At 39.9% G+C, this 21412-nt stretch overlaps 1 protein-coding gene across 2 annotated transcripts in view; it reads right to left on the bottom strand.

The window, feature by feature from the left end:
* ANK3 (ankyrin 3) overlaps positions 1–21412 on the bottom strand; it is a 388642-nt gene that overhangs the window by 325572 nt on the left and 41658 nt on the right. Inside the window, exon 2 of one of the 2 annotated variants that reach the window (XM_052800053.1) lies at positions 11579–11617. The exons of the other annotated variant lie outside the window; for it this stretch is intronic. Within the exon in view, the coding sequence (XP_052656013.1) occupies positions 11579–11617 (39 nt within the window). The remainder of the gene's footprint in view (positions 1–11578; positions 11618–21412) is intronic. 2 annotated transcript variants of the gene reach the window in all.

Genomic DNA, 21412 nt, shown 5'->3' with positions numbered 1-21412 from the left:
AACCGCTCTCTCCTATTTAACATAGTTCAAGATTATCTTTGTTGAAATCACTGATGAAAAGCAAACAGAGAGAACCAAGAAAATGTCTTGCAGGAAGTCAACTAAATTCTAGAAATCCACACAATCCTCATTATCTATACAAGTTACGCTCACAAAACCACAGTATTTTCCTTTCATCTAACAGATTTTCTCATACTTTGTATTCAAGACCCTGAAATTTGTGAGTAGTTTTATTTTACTGTTATACCAGATTGAAATGAACCATTCTGGAGGAAGTCTTTTTCTTTCATTCTCACCATCCAATTGTATTTTAATTGGCAAGAAATTAATTTTCCCCAACTCATGACTGTTTTGCCCATGATGGTAATTTGTACGTGATCTCCCTGTCTTTATCTTGATCCATAAACTTTTTCATCTTAGGTTCACCCTCTATCCTATTGAGGAAGGGGAGTGAGAGAGTGGCTGGGTGGGCATCTGGCTGCCAGCAAAGTTCAACCCACCACACCAGAGAACACCAGCCTACAACAATCACTGCTGTCTGGAACCACTGCACAGACCTCATGATAAAAAAAAAAAAAAAAAAGTTATCTAAGCTGCAATATTATGCCCTTTAGAGGTCCACATGAGGAAGAAGGGCTGACATCATTTAATCCCTATAAGGAAAATTTCAGATTTTGCAAATTAGGAAATCCTAAGGAAACAAAACAAAACAGACTCTTGGTATTTGGAAGGATCCAAAAATTGAAAGGAAAAAAGTCAGTAAAAGATGACTATCACCAAAACGTTCTCTTTAACCCAAAGAATGTTTTCCTATTCCTCTCATCAGCTAGAAGGTGAGTGGGAGAAAGAAGCCACCATTTAAATAGCTAAAATGTAAGATGTACTTTGTCATTATGGCATATAAAGCTTACATATGCAAAGCAATACTTAATGTGCACTTAAGGCCTAGACTTCCACATCTGCAATTTTTACAGCAGTACTGCAGAAACGCTTATCTTAAGTGAACATAAGCAGCAGAAAAGGAAAATAACTTTGTCTTTCTGAAGCCATCAAGGAGGCTGCATAGAACACAACAATTTGTAACAATTCACGTCTTGCAAATGTTGCAGCTACAATATGAGTTACGCAACTGAAAGGCGACACTGAATACAATAGTTCTGCCAAGCTGTTGGAAAGGAGAAGTTTACCTGTGCTGCACTTTTAATGTACAGCCCACCCTCCTCCAGAAATACTCACTTTCAAGTACTCCAATAACTTGCTGAATACAGAGTTGAAGAGCTATTCAGGAATAGAAACCATACAGCATGAGGTTGCAGACAGCGGTCCCTGGGGGGAAGAGGCATTCTGCGTTAAGTTTCCTCTCACATTATCTACACACAACAAATAACCCCTGTCACTGCTGAACAGCATTATTGTTTGGGCTACTTTTCATTTCAGATTAATATATAAGGTTACAAACATGAAAAATATAGTAATTCCAATATAGAGGAAGAATTAAAAAAAAAAAAAAAAGCAGGCACCACAGGATTCCAAGAACCTCATAAATGATGCCAGACAATTAAAAAAAAAAATGAAAGCATGTTCCCTGAATCAAAAACTCCAGTAGTTATAATTCAGATCTTTCCAGGAGAGTAAGATGAGGAAGATAAAGTTTATTTAAAAAGCACTCTTCATGATACTGTATTATTTAAGTGGCAGCGATCAAAATTGACATTGAGTAATATTGATGCATTACTGGTTTACACATCCAGAAACCTCACTACTGGGACTCCAGACTCTCCACAGACTCTGAAAAGATTCCAGCACTCCTTTCAGAAAATACCTGAAAGGGTACAGTACCCTAGCCAAAAGTTGAGGTAGGAAAAGATCATTAGAACCAGTTCTTACAATCCCATTGCCAACTCACTGTCCTATTAAGGGATAATTATCTCCAGTTTCAAAAGGTTTTCAGGGTTAAAGAAAACTTGACTATGTCTGCTGCAAATGCCAGGTAACTAGACACTTAATAGATATAGAAAAGCTTGTACCCACCAAGGCACAAAGAAATATTAAAGGAAACCCCTTCTGGTCAGGAGTTTCCACTTAAAAGCACGGTTTATTTTCTCAAATATGAACCCACTCTTACAATCTTATTCAACTGAACACATTCTTTTCCCCAGCACTCTAAACTGTATTTTACTTTACTGTACAAAATGTTTACTCAAAATACTCTTCAGTGCTCGCCAGTTATCCAAGGGATATGCACATGAAGCTCTCCTGGGAATTTTCTGCAGTGCCAGTCCTAAATCAAAACAGAAGCACTCTTCCAGTGAGAGCTTTGCTGCATTTGGCAACATTTAGTACATTCTTTTACCCCGTATATTTCTTCATCACACATTTGTTTAATTGCACACCATTTGCAGTGTTATTAGCCTCCTCTGAGGTGGCTTTTAATGCTTATAAGCACTTGTCAAACACAGTTCAGCCCTTTTTTTGTTGCTGTTTTCATTGGGAGTTTTTGTTTGTTTACCCAGATGTCACTCTTGAGCTTGTAGTAACTTCCTCTCTCTTCAGACTCGCATTAGCAGTCCCAACCATTGTACTGCTCTAAGAGTATCTGCTGGAAGAACAGACACTTTTCCAAGATGCAGAAAAAAAGAAGAGTCAACATGAGGACAACATGCATCATCTGAGCCCTTCAATGTCCCAGTGGAAGTCTGTTAGAGTAGTATATGACAGAAAGACCGCAACAGCCACTAGCTCCCAGATAACATAAGGAAACTGACTGGAGAGGTAAGCAAGAAGCTGAAAGGCTCTTTCCTTCTCACTGTCTCAGGATTCTCTGCTTCCTCTGTGGGCTTTCTACCATCTTGTTTCTATATGGAGAGCTGCTAACATAAGCATCATTGCCTATACCTCCTTAATCATGCCAAATGGGATTCAAACATAGAATATTCTGAAAGATCTGCTCCTCTGGCCTCCAAACAGAATTTTTCCATCACATTTAGTATCACTTTCCATGCTAGGTAAAAGTCACAAGGGTGTCTAGCACACATGTGAGTATAATTTGCAGCTTTCTAGTCAAAACTGTTAAAAACTTGTAATTCACAGGTGCAAGCGATCCATACGATGGCATAAATAAAAACACTGGCACTGATTTCAACACCACCAACATAGACAGAGTTTGTAAAACCAGAAGAGTTAAACAGTTAACCTTTAGGGCTGCCCAATCTTTCCTTGTTAATTCAAATTGGTGTGCTCACTTTCCACTACTATTATAAATAGCCTCCTTCTCTAAGGATGTTTAGCTTTAAAACACACTTGGTCAACTTTCAGTTTCAGGCATAATTTCCTCACAACAAACACTGCTTTTCTGAAACTTTAAATATGGGAAACTAGCATGAAGTTTTTCAAGCTCAAAATAGGTGAATTATTATATCCATTAAAGCATCTTGGAGAAAAAAAAGCTCTCTTTCCATCCATCAAAACTGGAGCTGCCACAGAGCATTAAAGGAAAACGACAGATATAATTTTTACTATAACAATGATGAACTAAAGTTCTTAAATTTTTTTACCTATTTTTCTCATTTCTGCTCATTTTTTTGAACTGCATTATCATTAATCTGAAAATTCTCAAAAGAAGCAGGCCCTCAATAGTAGCTTGGATCTCACCAAAAAAAGTAGAGGTGTTGAATGAAAATTTCAGTAAAAGGTTTGGTTTAAATATGTGTTCCTATTCTAAGCAGGATAAACAACAGCAAGAACAGACTGAAAGCTCTTTGACCTTAAGACAATTTGTTTTAGTATTACTTTTCACTTAGCTCAGTAGTTAAGCCCTCATGATAACTCCAGTGGATCATTACCAGAAAGAAAAATAATCCCACTTTCTTGATATTTTGCTGTGCTGCATGAACTAGCATTCCTGCTAGAATCTTTCCAGCTCAGCAGTCATGCCCTCTGGCTTTTTCTCAGGACAAATCCTTACACATTATCCACATGCCATTTCCACATTATTTATATAGCAACACTTACAGCATCTTCTTGCTGCAAGAAGGACCACAAGAGTCTTCAACAGTAACAGCAATACTTATTCTGGTAACAGGAGACATTAGCAGGAACAGCTTTCCATATGCTGCATTAATAAGGTTCACATTTCACTATCTGCATGTGGCCTTGTTCTTCAGAGCAAATTTCACCTTCTATTTATACAATTTTGATAGCCAGAAAAGCAATTTAACTTCATTACCATGACATGTAAGTCTGAATGACCATTAGCTAGAAATGTTATGCTTAAGAAGCCCTTTTTCAAAGTCTTAATGGCTCACCAAGTGAGCTGATTAACCCCATCTGATTATTAAACTCCAGGGCATGTCATAAATGCTTCATGGAGACATCATTATTATTATTAACATGTGTTTAGAGAAAAGTAAAAGCCTGAAGTACATGCAGTGTATGTAACATATTTAAGCACTGAAATAGCTCAAATTTACATAACAATTCAATTTCAAGCTGAAAGAATTAGCTAGCAAACACTGTTTCAAGTTGTCAATATTTTTCATAACTTAAAAATTAAGGATAGCATTGTTCACTTTCTGTAACAGCTTATCAGCTGATTAATTCTATCAGGCTGAACACGGACAGAGGAATTACTCTGGAAGTACAGTCCCATCTTTCACTTTATTAAGCTTACCCAATTACATTATATGCATAAGGAGTTAGAGTTGGTATCTCATTTTTCTACTGTTGCACAGTGAACATTCTATTCTTCGCAAAAGCAGTTTTAAAGTAACTTTGTCGCTTTTTCCTTTTGCTCTTCCTCCAACTCTCCTTCCCCTTCGTTTTCCCTTTGAGCTAGTGTTATTTGGCACTCTCCCTTCCACCACTTTCATCTTCCTCTTCCTGATTTGTGTGTGCAATGTTCCATCTCAGCACAACCACTGAAACCTCATACTGGCCAGTGAATTTTGACAGGAATCCCTCCATTTTCACCTGTCTCTTCCACATGCCTTCTATATACACATCAGCTCCCCCCACATGCCACCTTGGTCACACATCTGACTTTGCCTTTTGCATGCATACCAGCCTCTGGGATCAGTGCTTATGACAGCTCTGTGGTGTTCATCCATCCTACCATGAAACACTCATGATTTTGTCTTAATTTCTCCACCTATCCACTTTTCAGCTTCTTCCCCCTCTCTTCCTTGCAGTTTTGAGAGATCCAAGACTTCCCTTTCAGATCTACTATTTAATTCCTTTCCAGGGACAGGTAAGTAAGTGCTCACTTCCAAATTACATTTTTGGTCTCAATCTCATTCTGTGTAACATCACAGCTAATTCATTCTCACACTGCTAGCATCTTTCACCATCTTTTTTTACTTGCTTTTTCACTTTCTAGTCTAGTGTTCTCCCTAATTTGTTTCTTCCCATATGTTTTACGCCTCTAAGGTCTTTCTCACCATCCACACCCATTTAACACAACAAGGCTGTTCTTTCCAGGTTTAGTTTCCAAAGAGCCTAACCAGTTCCTTTTATACCATAATTTGTGTCTTCCAGGTGTTGGGGAATGTTTATGGCACACCTTGAGGTGAGTTAACCACACATTTGTGCTTAAATATAAAAAAAAAAAAAACTTGTAATGAACAATGCATTGAACAGTCCTACTGTCATAAGCAGTTCTACAAGGAGTCTGCAAAAATGCATCAGGAGCCGATTCCTTATATACACTTGCAACAGCACCAATCCTGTGAACATCGGCAGGGGACACCTCAGCCCAGTGCTGGGTTCATCCCCAGCACCAGCTCTGCTGCCCAAACATTGGCATTACACAGTCACTACAAGACAATGCTGTGGCTGTTTCTTCTCTCATCAGCAAGGGAAACTTCACTCCTGTACAGGGAGTCGCTCTGTATCTGGCATTCCAGCTTCCAGCCAGTTCAACCCCTTCTGCAGTTGGGCCTTCTTGCCCTCCATGCCAGATCATTCCTTGGTCACAAGTTACCACTGCTGAGTAGTTACAATTTGAATTTCCCATTCACAGGCTCCAAGGCTTTTGGTTCATCCTCTATTAAACCCCTCTGGGCCATGCTCCTTCAGTTGCTCATACTCTTTGGATTACTAGCAATCTTATTCCTCACCTTTATCTCCAGGGATAGTAGGAAGGGATGAAATCCATTCACAATTCTGATCTGACTGAAAAAAATTTCCAATAAGAGTTACACCTCCCATCACAACAGCTTCTTCTCTCTGCTTTGGCAGAAGACTTCCCTGTCTCCTTCTCTGAGGAACTTGGGCAGTTCTGCTACTGGCAGGATGTTAGAAAATAGGGTAGTTTCTATACGCAAGAAGCACAAAGTCATCAGCTTTTCTTAAAGCAGGCTGCTTCAAAGTGACTGGCACCCCCGAAACTTCAGGCATACTTCACTAGTTTTCTTTACTCCACCTTTTAGGTAGTCTCTTGATGTTGCTAAAGACAAGGGTTGCTTGAGTGCAGGAATTTTCCTTGTCCTTAGCTGATTGCTTCTGTGAGCAGCCATTGCTTAAGTGAGGTTTCACTTATTACTCCTCCTCCAACAGGTGCTGTCCAGATATAACAAAGCGATCACATAATGGAAGTTTGGAGATAAGCCCAGAAGACTTGCTGTCTTCTGCCAAGGCATCCTTTTGGCTTGTTATTTTGGAAGCCAGGAAAATATAGTGTTGGAACCTAAACCTCCTTCCCAGCACTTTGCATATAAAATTGCTGCGTTAAGAAATAAAAACTTTTCTTGTAATTAGGGGAGAAAACTCAAAATTGTAATCTGTTTGAGAGAAAGGCAGAAAATATTAACAACTAAACCCAAAGCTCTGTGTTACTGTTGGTGGGGTTTTGGGTTTTTTTTTGTCTACTGAGAAAGGAAAAATCTTACACGAATACATAAAGTAACAAACAATAGAAACCAGTTAATTTACAGTTGAATAAGTAAAAAAAACCCAAAACACATAGATCACTGATACTAGGAGAAATTAAACAGGTAGGATTTTACTGATTGCTGATGCTATTGATAGCCACTACTGCCATTTCTGTGGTACTTAATTATCAAGGGGCTTTATAATTTTTGTTTCAATTTACTATTTTGTCTGTTTGCATTAAGACAAAACAGATCCAACTAAAACTTGAAAGAACAACCTGTCTTGCCAAGAACCATTATTGTGATTTATTGTATTTATGAAAATGTTTTAAAAGGAATAGTGTACAATAGGTTCCTAGCTAAAGCAATATTCAACTGCCAAAAATAGCTGTATTAGCTGACTGGTTTGTACTCCAGAAGAAGGAAAAAAAAAAGCTTACTTCCCCACCACAGTTATGAGTTTTCACATTTACACAGCAGACAAAACTTAAATCAGAAATCCCAATTATGATAATGCTTTAAGAAAAGTGGAACATTCTCCTGCTCTACCGCCTAGCACACTGCATCTAAACTAGTTCACCTATCCCAGTTCTCACACATCTGATTTACATACAATTTTGTAAAACGTATATGTAAATTGTCGTTTTTACATCAAGTGATGCTCAGATGTTTAAACCAAAATCCTTAACATTGCCTGTACCTACCAATCAGTACACCTTTGTCTTCTGACTGCAGTGCCCTGCATAGAACTTTACGCTTTATAAAATAAAGGTTTATTTCACAACTGAAAATCTTGGTTGTAGTTTTTAAGCATAGAAACTTGTGAACACCCTCCATATTAAAAATAATCTCTGGGGATTTCTAATAAGTGTAAGCACAAAAAGGGTAGAGAACAAGACAGAGTTCATTTGACACTCATCTGTTTGCTATGCAGTTACATTGTATTTTTATCTTCATAGAGGAGCTCAGGAGACTCCTGATGCATATCTTGATGGACATCAAGGCTAAGCATGAACACAGCTAAAAAGTCAATATGAAGCGCACAATACTAGAAGCAGTTTTACATATCAGCTGAAGAACCAAAGCTGACACACTGATTTTTTTTTCTCCCCCCCCCCCCCCCCCCCCCCGTTGACTATAAAAATTAATTCTCATTTGGAGATCAAATTTTGGAGGAGGGACCAACTATTTCCCAGGCACAGATCCTAGCTGTAAGATGCTATATGGCAAAAAATATAAGAGCCAAATACTACATTTTCAAAGTCAACGTATTTTCCTGAAAATTGCGTTGGTTGGGTTGGGGGTTTTTGTGCCACAAATTCCTGCACAGAGAGATCACCAGGATCCTCAATTACTCCAATATCATCTGCTAGGTGCAAGGTTAAAAAAAAAGGTCTGCACCTCCCAAATGCCAGGATCTGGCATTGCATATACCTGGATCAGCAAACACCATATAACGGATGCAGTTAACAGTGCTTAGTCATTCTACATGACTTCTGTAAGGACCATCTACCCTCCAGCAACTTTGCACCTACCATGTTGTGCATTACTGCCAGAGTGTCATGCCATTGTCTTCAACTGAGAGAGTCTCAGCCTCAGAGTTTGGGGCTTTTTCTCCAGTTCTTACTTCTGGCTATTTCTATTACCTCAATTTAGCTTTAAACAAACAGGCTTACAGATGCCAACTCTAATTTCCAAGCCTTTATATCACAGTCCTGACCAGAGAGATAACTGGCACAAAAGACTGAGGTGGTGAACTAGATTTCTAAAATGCTGCCATCTGATTCTCATCCCACACAAATATGTAATTTAAGTAATGAAAAAAGCTTTCATCTCAAACATCAGCTTGTTCAAAGCTCTTGAAATGAGTAAAATGTTGGAATTTGGATTGAGTCATGACAAGTTAAAGCTATAAGAGTAAGAAATAACCTTCTGACAACAATAAAAAGAACATCCTTAATGTCAAGCAAAAGAGAAAGCAATTACATTTTCAGTCAAGGGCTGTCAGTTTAAAAATATACAATGTAAAGAAATAAAGTGGTTTTCGCTCTTTTCATGTTTTCTTGGATTCTTCATGTATTTTTAAGCTTCACCTTATTTATAATGTTTTTATATTCTGTTTTTCTTTCATCACAAAAAACATTAGTTTGTTAGTGTAAACTATTGTTGGTGAAATTTAAAGGAAAACGTATTTGCCTCAGCTATTAAGACATACAATAACTCACACATTGGTGTAATTTCATCTAGGTGCATTCCTTAAGTATGCACTACACTTTAAGCCTTTAAGGGAACAAAAATAGGAACTGAGTATTATAACAGAGCTCAGGAGGCACCAAACACACATGCTTCATGCATGATGAGAGAGCGTGGGGTACAAGACTTAAAAAGGACAATGGTCATCATTGGTCAGTACAGCTTAGTGATTCCCATTACAAGTAGTTACTAGTCAGTTGTCACCACTGTTCAACACTAAGAGGGGACAAGCAGGAAGGGTAAGAGAACTGCCTATTAAGCAGGAATATTTCCTCTGGTTTCCTGGAAAATGCCACTGTTCCTTCCTTTTCCCCCCTCACCATGGGCAACGCAGGGTTCAGTTTCAGGTAGGATGTGAGCACAACACAACCAGGAAAGAGCAGTGCAACTTGAATACATAGCACTTAACAGGTTCAAAGCTAACAGCTAAATTCAGTTTCCTTAATTCAAAAGCTTTGTTCCATAGAATCAAACAACTAGACAACTGGCCTTGGCAAAGAGAACAAGGTTTCCCTCTTTCTTCCCTCCTTTCTTTTGGGCAATGGATTATCAGAGCACTCAAAGGGCCTTCCAGTCCTAAGAAAATTAAAAACAAGAGCCACGCTTCTTCCATTAAATGTGTTAAGCTCAGGAGAGGGCATCTGAGGTTGTCCCAGTTTGAACATGGAAAAGGGATTAAAGGCAAGTTGTGCCAGCTTCAGCCATTTACTCCCCCACCCTCTTATTCTTCCCCTGTTCAGTGCAAATTTTCTGCCTTATTTAAATTTATTATAATTTTAAAGTTTTAACAGTGTTGCCAAGAGCCTTTTGTACCAGTTCGTGCCTTCAGTCGCTGGTCACAATGTCAATGTGAGAGCTTAGTTCAGCCACCTGGAAGATCTGGAAGCCAGTATGATCAAAAATGTTTCCTTTCTACCAAGATGATGGCAGTTTCAGGACCAGTCTTTGTCCTTCTCAGCTGAATCACAGTAGCTTTGATGGCAACATACAATGCTTGTAACAATAAAATTCAGAGCACTTCTAAACCTTAGTATTTAAAACACAAAACAAAAGCATAGCATGGAAAATTGGGTGACAGACTTGTCCATTGAACCTTTTTGCATTATTAGATATTTTAAACATGTCACAATGTCCAGCAAATCTGAAACTTAAGTGGGAGACCGTTCTGCCAAATGCTTTTATTGGAAAAGAGGAATATATGATAAGTGAACAATAAAAGGCGTTTGTTCTATTAAGCAACACATTGTATGTCCAAGAAGTTTAATTTCCACAGCTCAGGGGAATAAAGACAAAGCTGACATATGGAGTCGGTGTAACCACCTGATTAGATGATACCACAGGCCTTTAAACATCTGACACCAGTACCCCCAGTGCTCACATTTGCTTCTGTAGATGATAGTAACAACCAGGAGGAACAACTTCTGTCCAGTTGCAGTACAAAACTAGAGAAACTTAACTCGAAGTAAATTATTCTCTGTGCAACATCTTGCCTTGTAATTTGCCAATGACTACATCCAAGATAAATGTTACCCAGACAAGAGGGAAAAAAAACATGTGAGGGAAAAGAAAAATGAGAGAAGTAACAAACACATTCCTGTCCAAACCTTCCTAGAACCTGGTGATTTTTTTCACCTTATTCTAATCTGACATGAGAGAAAAAGGTGTACACCAGAGCATTAGTGGACTAAAACCAAGGCAATTAGGAGGAAGTTGTACACAGATTTGTAACATTTGAAGACTGTAAGTTTCTCGTGCAGGTTTCAGGTGGTATTTTAGAGGGAAAGGGCATAATGATTCATATGCCAGCACTATACACTGCTAATACAAGCATAAGAGTACAGCATAGCTTAATTTCTCATTGAAGTGATTAATAGTTGAACATTCAACTGATGAGGACATAGCTAAACACTAAGGTCTGCATACCTGGTATTTTCTAACCAAGGACACGGAACGAAATTGTTTTCAACTACAGATAAGCACAGCTCAAATGACTGACAGAGGATTTTTGTTTGTTAAGAGTAAGCAAATTCTGTAGCAAGTAGTCTTTAGTCAGGAAGTTCTTGTCACATCAAAGATGTGTGTAAACTAGCTATTCTAAATGATAGTAGCCTTTCATGTATTTCCACGTGAAGAGTTACTGTTTATTTGCTCACATAAACAAAGCAACATCTATGACGTGAAACACTGAAGAAGTGCACAACAGCAACACAGATGCTTAGAGAAACAGATGAATTAGAAGAGGCTCAAAGGCAGTGAAGCCAAAAGTGCAAGATGGTAGATAAACACATTCTCTCCGAGTGCTCAAAGAGATCAGAGTCCCAAAGATTTTACAGTATACCATTCTCTGTTTTTTCCAATGGTAAGCTCAGTGTTATAGTGATACATGGAGGATAAAAACAAAACAAATACTGGCATGTAAAGCCAGGGAATGATCAGAAGTGGGATTTTTAAGGTTTTACCTTTCTAGGGCTGCCTGGAGGGTAGAATTTGTGGTATACCTAAAAATAAAAAAAATTAAATTGAAAAGAATTAAAACTAGTAGGCAGAATGATCTCCATAGTAGTACAAAAATAAACATAATGCTTACATGACAAGATAACATTAGTAGGGTCTACTGTGGAGCAATCCAAAGATCATCACTTTGTAGCAAAGATCCCAGGAATACACACACTACACCTTACAGAAAATACAATGGAGAGCATCAGCATCAGAAGTATGAAGTCACAATACACGTTACAGTTGACGGATGTCACAACATGTGCTTCACATCCCACGATTTACTGATGTCACAATAAGTGTTTCACATCCCATAGAATGATGATGTCCTGCTATCTCACAGGGATATTACACATACCAGTTGTTTTCAACCCAGGGTCCTACATTTAAAAAAAAAAAGTCTGTGTCCTGAAAATCTGTTCATACAGTTTTTCTAAACAGATCCATGTGTTGTCATGGGGCAAAAGATTAAGTCCCTCAAAAAGGGGAAAAAAAAAAATTAAAGGCTATGAAATATCAAGATGCTAGGCAGAAGGAAATGGCAAACCAAAAGACTGCAAAGCACCCAAAAGAACATGGTATACCTCCAGTTCTGCCAAAACCTACAGATAGGCAAAGAAACTGCAAGATGAAACCTGGGGGGGGGTGGGGGTGTAACGGGACCAAACCAAAAACACCCACACAGTAGATATCCTTTTCATCTACTTGGAAAATAACAAGAACAGAGACAGACCATGTTCTTTAGCATACTTTAGTTTTAAGCACCTTGGTGGCTTTGCATTTGAGGTGCCACCCACAGTGCTTGACCAAATGCTTTTCAACAAGGAAAGTAGTTAACAACATGACTATATAAACAATGACTTCTTAGCAGGGGTTGGGAAAGAGGCCAAGCAGATTTCATGCAGATATGACACAAGCCCCCAGAATCTTTCTTGAATCTCTATAGAGTTAGGACTATCCAACTGTTCAGATCTTCAGGTGAAAAAGCAGAAAGTTGAACCTACCAATCCAATGAAACACTGGCTTTTTATGGAAGCCCATCTGTCTCAACTCTCTGGCTCAAAACACAAGAAAACGTAAGAATCAAAAAAGTAAGAATTAATGCCAACAGCACTCCAGTAAAGAACATTAATCTACTACTTGCTCTCTTAAATCCATTTGACATTATCCTGGTTTCAGTTAGGATAGAGTTAATTTTCTTTCTTGTAGCTGGTATAGTGTTATGTTTTGGGTTCAATATGAGAATGTTGATAACACACTGATGTTTTCAGTTGTTGCTAAGTAGTGTTTAGACTAAGTCAAGGAGTTTTCAGCTTCTCATGCCCAGCCAGCAAGAAGGCTGGAGGGGCACAAGAAGCTGGGAGGGGACACAGCCAGGGCAGCTGACCTGAAGTGGCCAAAGGGGTATTCCATACTATGTGACATCATGCCCAGTATATACACTGGGGGCAGTTGGCCTGGGGCAGGGCAGACCACTGCTCAGGAGCTAACTGGGCATCAGTTGGCAACTAGTGAGCAATTGCATTGTGCATCACTTGTTTTGTAAATTCCAATTCTTTTATTATTATTATTATTGTCATTTTATTATTGTTATTACTATCATTAGTTTTTTCCTTTCTGTCCTACTAAACTGTTCTTATGCAACCCCCAAGTTTTACTTTTTTCCCCGATTCTCTCCCCCATCCCACAGGGTGCAGGGGAAGTGAGTGAGCAGCTGCATGGTGATTAGTTGCCAGCTGGGGTTAAATCACAACAGAAATGTAAAGAGATATATTTGATCAGCCCACCTGTTAACATGAAAAGCAAAGGTTTTTGATTTCAGAACTTGCCTGAGGTTTTTTTGGTTGGGTGGTTTTTGAGGATTTGCGGGTTTTTTTGTTGTTTTGTATTGTTTTTTAAGTAGTATTTATGTCTTCCCACAGAAGAGTTGCTCACTCTGAGGTGCTTAATTTCCATAGCCATTACAAAACATTTAGCTAAGCTTTAAATTGCAGCCTGTACTGGTTTTGGCTGGGGTAGAGTTAATTTTCTTCATAGTAGCTAGTATGGGGCTATGTTTTGGATTTGTGCTGAAAACAGTGTTGATAACACAGGGACATTTTAGTTATCACTGAGCAGCATTTACACAGAGTCAAGGCCTTTTCTGCTTCTCACCCCACCCCACCAGCAAATAGGCTGGGGGTGCACCAGAAGTTGGGAGGGGACACAGCTGGGACAGCTGACCCCAACTGACCAGAGGGATATTCCAGACCATATGACATCATGCTCAGCATGTAAAACTGGGGGAAGAAGGAAGGAAGGGGGGACATTTGGAATTATGGCATTTTGTCTTCCCAAGTAACTGTTACACATGATGGAGCCCTGCTTTCCTGGAGATGGCTGAACACCTGCTTGCCAGTGGGAAGTGGTGAATGAATTCCTTGGTTTGCTTTGCTTGCATGAGCAGCTTTTGCTTTACCTATTAAACTGTCTTTATCTCAACCCACGAGTTTTCCCGCTTTTACCCTTCTGATTCTCTCCCCCATCCCACTGTGAGGGAGGTGAGTGAGTGGCTGCGTGGTGCTTAGTTGCCAGCTGGGGTTAAACCATGACGCAGCCACACCTCTGCTTTCTTTGTGAATAAAGCATATAATATCACAAGATTTAGTTGAAATTACTATATGCTTGTACTGTCACTGACTGCCCAGACTGAATATCAACTAAGCAAAATTACCACCTTTATTATAGAAACAGTACCACTGAAAGAGCAATGCCTAGAACTGCTCATTTTCTACTGTTCTTATACAAGTTACTTAAAATCCCTGAGAAACTAACCTCAAGAGAGGTATACACTTGCTTTTGGTTTTTGTCACAGTGGGCCTGTAACAGGGTTTTTTATTTATTTATTTTTTAAACAGTGGGAATTCAGAATGAATTATTAACAGTATCTATATAAAGCTCAGCTAATTCTCTGTGTATCATATGAAAATCCAAGTATTTCAGAGTATTTCCTTTCCCAAATAAATGTATTCTGTCCAATAACAAAAAATATTTTCACATCCTAAGTCTCTCAAGTTCTTATTTCAAGATTTAACTTGAATACGAAACACTTTACTAATATTCAGTAAAAAACAAATAGGAAATAGCATTGTTAAACTATTTATTACATTTTCTCACCATAAAAGTCAAACCACATTCCAGTTCAGTAATTATTTGGCTGTATTTCTAAACAAACAATAGGTTCTGCCTCTGTAAATACTGTTCTGGTTCTAATTCATAAGTTATGCAAAGTATTACACAGATCACTCAACAATCCATCCTTAATGTACCTGAGAAGGTCTTTACAATCCCTAGTGAATAATTCATGTTTCCATTTTGCCATTCTCTTACAGCATAGAAGGAGCAACTTTAATTCAGTTGTGACTCTAACTTTGAGATCTGACCACCACCAAAGAATGGTCAAAAAGCTCAAGGAGAAATTGCTTTAAAAACCCAATCTACTTCCCAAATGGAAGAACTAAGTAGTCCTAAATATATCTGAAATAACAAACCAGCATCTGAAGAGATTGGCCCTATGCTAAACTGTCACTCTCCCATAGTGAGTGATGAATTAAAGATGCTACTGTAGCTGGCTGCTTACTACAATACTGTTCATGTCATTCACATATGCTGCTTTGGCAGTTATTACAGTTTTTTTGTAAACTAGCAGCACATCAGATTTGAGAACAAATTACAGAACAGATAAAAGCACTAAATTCTTGACCGATTTCCATGGAACTGGAAGAAAGACTACAAAAGACTGGAAAGATATAGAGGGTAATTGCTGTACCTTTGCAATCTGCATGATGGAAAGCATAAGAAAGATCAAGACAGCTAGACCAGAGTCTAGTAATCAGTATTTTCTGTAGTCTGTGCAATTTTCTGTAATCTGTGTGTGAATTCTGTAATACCTATACTATTGTAAAGGGAATGTACAAAGGGAGGAGAAACATTCACCCATAGCACTTAAGGAATATATAACATGAATTTAACTAGCTAGTTAGTATGAACATCTCACTGATGTGAGCACTGGAGCTTTTCTCCATGCTTGGCATATAGGTAAAAGAATCCAGTAATTAAAGAATTATGACAGTGGCCCCATAAAAGAGGATAACAAGAGGCCGCACAGTAAAATATATAAAGAAGTAATGAAATGCTTGTAGTAGATATGTTTGTATCCCTAGACAAGATTTTGGTTACTGAAGAGTTGTGCCTCAACAAAACCAAGCAAGTCAATCCTTAGCGTGTTGGTATCAGAGCAACAAATTGTCACTGTGCGTCTGTAGTGGCCAAAAGAACAAGAATACCTTGTTGCTTAGCTCTTCACCATGTTTCTTAGACTCCACAGGAATGTCAGTCTCCACATTGCCCAGAATTTGCATTAGGAAAAAAGTGTCACTTTGACAACAACACTTGACCTTTATAATCAAGGTTCCCAGCATTATCACATTCAGACATCTATAAAATCTTTTCTGACAAATTAGAAGTTGAGGGATTTGGGTTATAGATTTGTGGTGAGAGGAGAAGCAGGATATATCTGTACTTTCCATAAACACGGAAGTACTTGTAAGGTACAACAAGTCCTCTGAATGATGGCATTTTTAATAGGCTGGACTCTTCTTGCTCTTGATTCATTTTCTCATCCATTTACTTTCAGGCTACATTGAAGTTTCTGTAAATGACAGTACTACAACATTCAGTTCTTTCTGCAGCTGCTTGTGTGTCTTGTCTAATACATAAGCAGAGTTTGACAGAATACAGATTTACAACATCCTGGCCTCCATGGAAATACTTGGCAGCAGATGGTTAAGGGAAGGCATCACAGTACAAGTTTATGCCCGTGATTACTCTACTCAGTGGTGCTCTAATACTCATGTGTGCATGTGCCTAAATGAAATGTTTCTATGTGCACATAGACATACAGACAGTTGTCTTATTTTGTGCAATACTGATTTTAGGTTGATACTTATGAAAGGGCACCTGTAAGTCTAGAATAACAGACATCATTGAAGATGTTAGGCTACATTTTCAGGTAGCATAAATACCGTTTTTGAGGAAAGAAATTTAATCACTTTCCAGCATTAGTGAATTTGGGTCCAGGTTAGGCACCACAAACAAGGTCTACCCTGCCATTTGCTCCATAATGAGAAGGTATTAGAAATATCAGATGTTTCCCATTACCTGGAACAGTTGCTATGGCTTCCATACAAGTCCGCCACTACAAGTTAGACTGGGATATCAATGAAATAAACTAACAGAAGACCTCAGGGACAAAACTTTTGAGATCTACCAAACTTCCATACATTCTTCAACATAACCTGCCTTGGCAATACATCAGGCAGTCAATATAAAAGACCTGTTATGCGATAGAATTATTTGGTCTAATGAGTTGCCAGAGAGAATCGTAGGATACCAACAGCAGCAGAAAGGGCATTACTACATGGCAGTCAGCAATGTGGTAACTAGTAAGTACTAGCTAATGATATGCAAACAGATATAAATACTTTCAGCAATAGTAGAAGTCCACTCAGTCTCTGAGGCAGAAACTTATTTTCTGCATTCTTTAAGACACTGAGCAGAACTGTATGGACTACACCAATTGGTTCTCATGAGAGAGAAAAGGAGAAAAAGAATATAACACTAAGGGTTATTTTATAGCTTGAACAAAACACAATACACATAGCCACACATAAAAGCTTTGCCAATCCAATAATGAGAAGACCAATTTGACAGCAGGCTTCTGAAGCTTCACCTTTTTAAGACACAGACAAGAAAAACATTCACCACTTTCAACAGGGATTCAAATTAAAATATTTATCTGTATTGTTGGTAGAACTCCTGAATTTTTATGCTAGAGTAAAAGTTTTAGACAATTGTTTGACTTACTGCTTTTGCATTTCCGAAGTAATAAAAGCCAATAGCATAACATTGCTGGGAGATGTTTCAATATTTCTGAGTGTCTTTTCTCAGGGACACACCTTCCAGTCACGTACTCCCTCTCACACACCACATTCTTTGTGCTGAAATCACATGGGAGTCTCAAGGGCTCAGGTTAGTCCTATCACACACTTTAACACAGTTAACCAAAACACAGAAAACAAGCATAGCTATATCAGCAATTCTTTCTGAAAAATTTGCATATTCTACAGAAGATTACTATTTTCCCTATAAATGGGTAGCAGTGCCTTCAGCTGATGTATGAATTCTGAGGAGCTCTTTATCACTCAGCACTGGTATGTTTTAAATGTTTAAATGATGTACCTAGTCCCATTTCAACACAGGCTTTTGTAGCATTTTAATGTCTTGCCATTTAGTAGCTAGAATCCAGCAAAGGGGATACAAATGCTATTACTGGTAGCTAATGGATATTCTTCTTTAGCTCAGTTGCTGAACTACATTTTGAATAAAGGGCTTGATTCTCAAAGGGAACAACCTCCTTTCATTACTGTCCAATGTTTAGACTAAAGGAGAATTCTCCACAAGTGGTAAGTAGGGGCAACGTTCATATTTCTATTTCTAGGTTCTCACTTATCAGAGGATAAAGGCATTGCACAATATTTAATTTATGGAGGTCACATCCAATAACTCAAGTCCTACAGCTGGACACATTTCCACATACAGTCCTTTCCTATTCCCATTTTAAAACTGTTTTATTCAGAGCATTCTTCTGGAAAAAATACACTTAAAAACTATGTAGAAACAGCAGAAAACATTATCTTTTTTGAGCTGTCCCACTCAAGATGTGCAACTACCTCCCAGCTGTATGCTTGTACCATTTGTGTCCACCGTGGTTACCAGTGCCACATGTTGCCACACTCACGCTACTTTTGATAGAGGCCTGCAGCACACATAAGCAGATCAATACTGGTTTTGACCCAGCTACCTGCCAAAGCAGTAAAGACCCCCAGCTTGTCTACATAGTTCAAAGGAGCAATGCTAGCTCCAGAACCAAGAAAGCATATGCTGTAGTTGGCTACCAAACAGAAGTCACATCCTTGCTCAGTTTTTAGGGTTCTCTCAGCAACAAAAAAACCCCCTCATATGATTATACTCTATCATGGTGTCCTGGGTTCAGCTGGGATAGAGTTAATTTTTTCAGGAACCTGGGAGGTGGGGGGGGACATAGCCGGGGCAGCCGACCTGAACTAGCCAAGGAGCTATTCCATACCATGTGACATCATGCTCAGTATATAAAGGGGGAGCGGGCCGGGGGGAGGGCTCGGGACTTTCGGTGGTGGAGCATCTGGTTCCGGGTGGTGAGCAGTTGCACTGTGCATCACTCTTTTTGTATATTCTTTCATTAGTACCGTTGTTGTTGTTGTAACCTTTTTTTTGTGTTGTCCCAGTAAACTGCCCTTATCTCAACCCTCGAGGTTCCAGGGGTTTTTTTCTTTTCTCCCCTCCGTCTCCTCCCTATCCCACCGGGGGGGGGGGCGGGAGGAGTGAGCGAGCGGCTGCGTGGTCCTTTGTTACCGGCTGGGCTGAAACCACGACAGTCCTTTTTTGGCGCCCAACGTGGGGCAGGAAGGGTTGAGATAACGACAGATCTGGCCAGAGCGTGTTGAAACAAATTTGTCATACGCATTTCTTCTATTAGATAAATAGATGTTAGTCACAATGTTGATTCATTTGTTTACATGGTGGCGTTTTGTAAGTTCTTATGTGCTCTATGTATTGCCTGTAGTCACGTTTCTCACCTCTGGAAGAGTGATTGGGATTATCATTTTGCTGTACTGGGCAATGTCGACTTGTGAAATGATTACATCACTGGTCATGAGGTTAAGCTGGTATCTGTATGAGGCAGTGATATCATTTCCATACTTCGGGCACCTTCTATCGGATTTTATTGGTAATTACACTCACTCCATGGGGAAGTTAGGGGGGGATACTTCCCCCCCATCCGTTCGCCTCCCTTCTCTCCTTCCGACTAATTACAACAGCTTTTGAGAATTTTGAATATCCTTGGGATGCACAAGCCAGCGTGCTGTTAGTGCTATGCCTCCTGAATATGTTTCAGGTCTTGTTTAGGGCTACAAAAAGGCTCTTTAAGAGTACCACCCAGAGATCTGCCCCAAAGCTGGATATTCATGGGTGGCACGGCATGTGGGAGGATATGGGCAGGTATCTAGAGAACTTCTCACCTCCAGTGGCTTGGAAGTTCACTCCTGAACAACTACAGAACCCTCATGAAGTGGTAGAATATTTGAAAGAAAAATGCTGTGGCTATTCCAAAGACGTACAACTCGCTGCACTGTGCTGGGCCCTGGCCAGTATCTACCAAACACTGCTTGATATTAGGCAGCACCCTCAGGGGGAAAAAGGGGAAAAGATGAAAAACAGGACAACAGGCACCGTGGTTACCCAACCCCGACAACAGGCACCGTGGCTACCCCAACCCCGGTGACAGATACTGCAGCTAAACCAGAGAACCAACCTGTGCCAGTATCAGTCACCCCTGTACAGAAAAAGAAACACACAAAGAAATCAGTTCGCTTAGTGAGAGATGAAGATGAACCAGGGTCATCGCGAGAACAGGAGGAAGAGGCAGAACCTGAAATAATTACCCGATCTCTATCCCTGAGTGAGTTGCGTGACATGCGAAAAGATTTTAGCCACCACCCAGGTGAGCACATTGTTACCTGGCTGCTCCGATGCTGGGATAATGGGGCTAGTAGTGTGGAATTAGAGGGTAAGGAAGCCAAGCAGTTGGGATCTCTGTCTAGGGAAGGGGGCATCGACAAGGCGATTGGGAGAAAAACACAAGTCCTCAGCCTCTGGAGGTGACTTCTGTTAGGTGTAAAGGAAAGATACCCCTTCAAGGATGAAGTTACATGTCACCAAGGCAAGTGGACCACCATGGAGAGAGGTATCCAGTACCTGAGGGAATTAGCTGTGCTGGAGGTGATTTATAATGATCCAGAAAATGCGCAGTCACCCACAGATCCAGATGAAGTCCAATGCACACAACCGATGTGGCGGAAGTTTCTACGAAGTGCGCCACCAACCTATGCCAACTCATTGGCAGTAATGTCCTGGAAAGAAGGCTATGGACAAACGGTGGATGAATTGGCTGTCCAACTCCGGCAATATGAAGGAAGTCTCTCTTCCTCCCTACGGGCCTGTGTCTCAGCTGTAGAGGAATTGTCCCGAGAGTTCCAGCGATTCAAAGTGGATATGTCCTCCTCCCCACCTGTACAGGCTCGCATCGCAGCTATTGGGAGTAAGCACTCCTCTGCCCAAGAGAGAGGAGAGAGAAAGTACACACGACGGGCTAACCTGTGGTTTTACCTGCGTGACCATGGAGAGGACATGAGGAAGTGGGATGGAAAACCTACCTCAGTCCTGGATGCACGGGTACAGGAGTTGCGAGAAAAAGCAACCAGAAAAGAGGATTCTTCTTGGAAAGCTGCTGCTCCAGTTTCCCGTGAGCAGTCCCCCAGATGCAGTAGATGGGCTGATGCCATTTCTGATCCTCTTGAAGGGACTTCTGATTCATGTGTGCGAAAAGTGAGTAACGGATATTCTAACCAGGATTAGAGGGGCCCTGCCTCCAGCCAGGTGGAGGAGAGGGACAACCGAGTCTACTGGACAGTGTGGATTCGATGGCCTGGCACGTCCGACCCACAGGAATATAAGGCTCTAGTAGACACTGGTGCACAATGCACCCTAATGCCATCAAGTTATAAAGGGGCAGAACCCATCTGTATCTCTGGTGTGACAGGGGGATCCCAAGAGCTAACCGTATTGGAAGCTGAAATGAGTCTAACCGGGAATGAGTG

Source organism: Harpia harpyja, chromosome 10 (genome assembly GCF_026419915.1).
Source record: "Harpia harpyja isolate bHarHar1 chromosome 10, bHarHar1 primary haplotype, whole genome shotgun sequence".
In the NCBI taxonomy this organism is placed as follows: Eukaryota; Metazoa; Chordata; class Aves; order Accipitriformes; family Accipitridae; genus Harpia; species Harpia harpyja.
The sequence above is the reverse complement of the archived record's forward strand: the minus strand, read 5'-3'. Positions and strand labels throughout refer to the sequence as shown.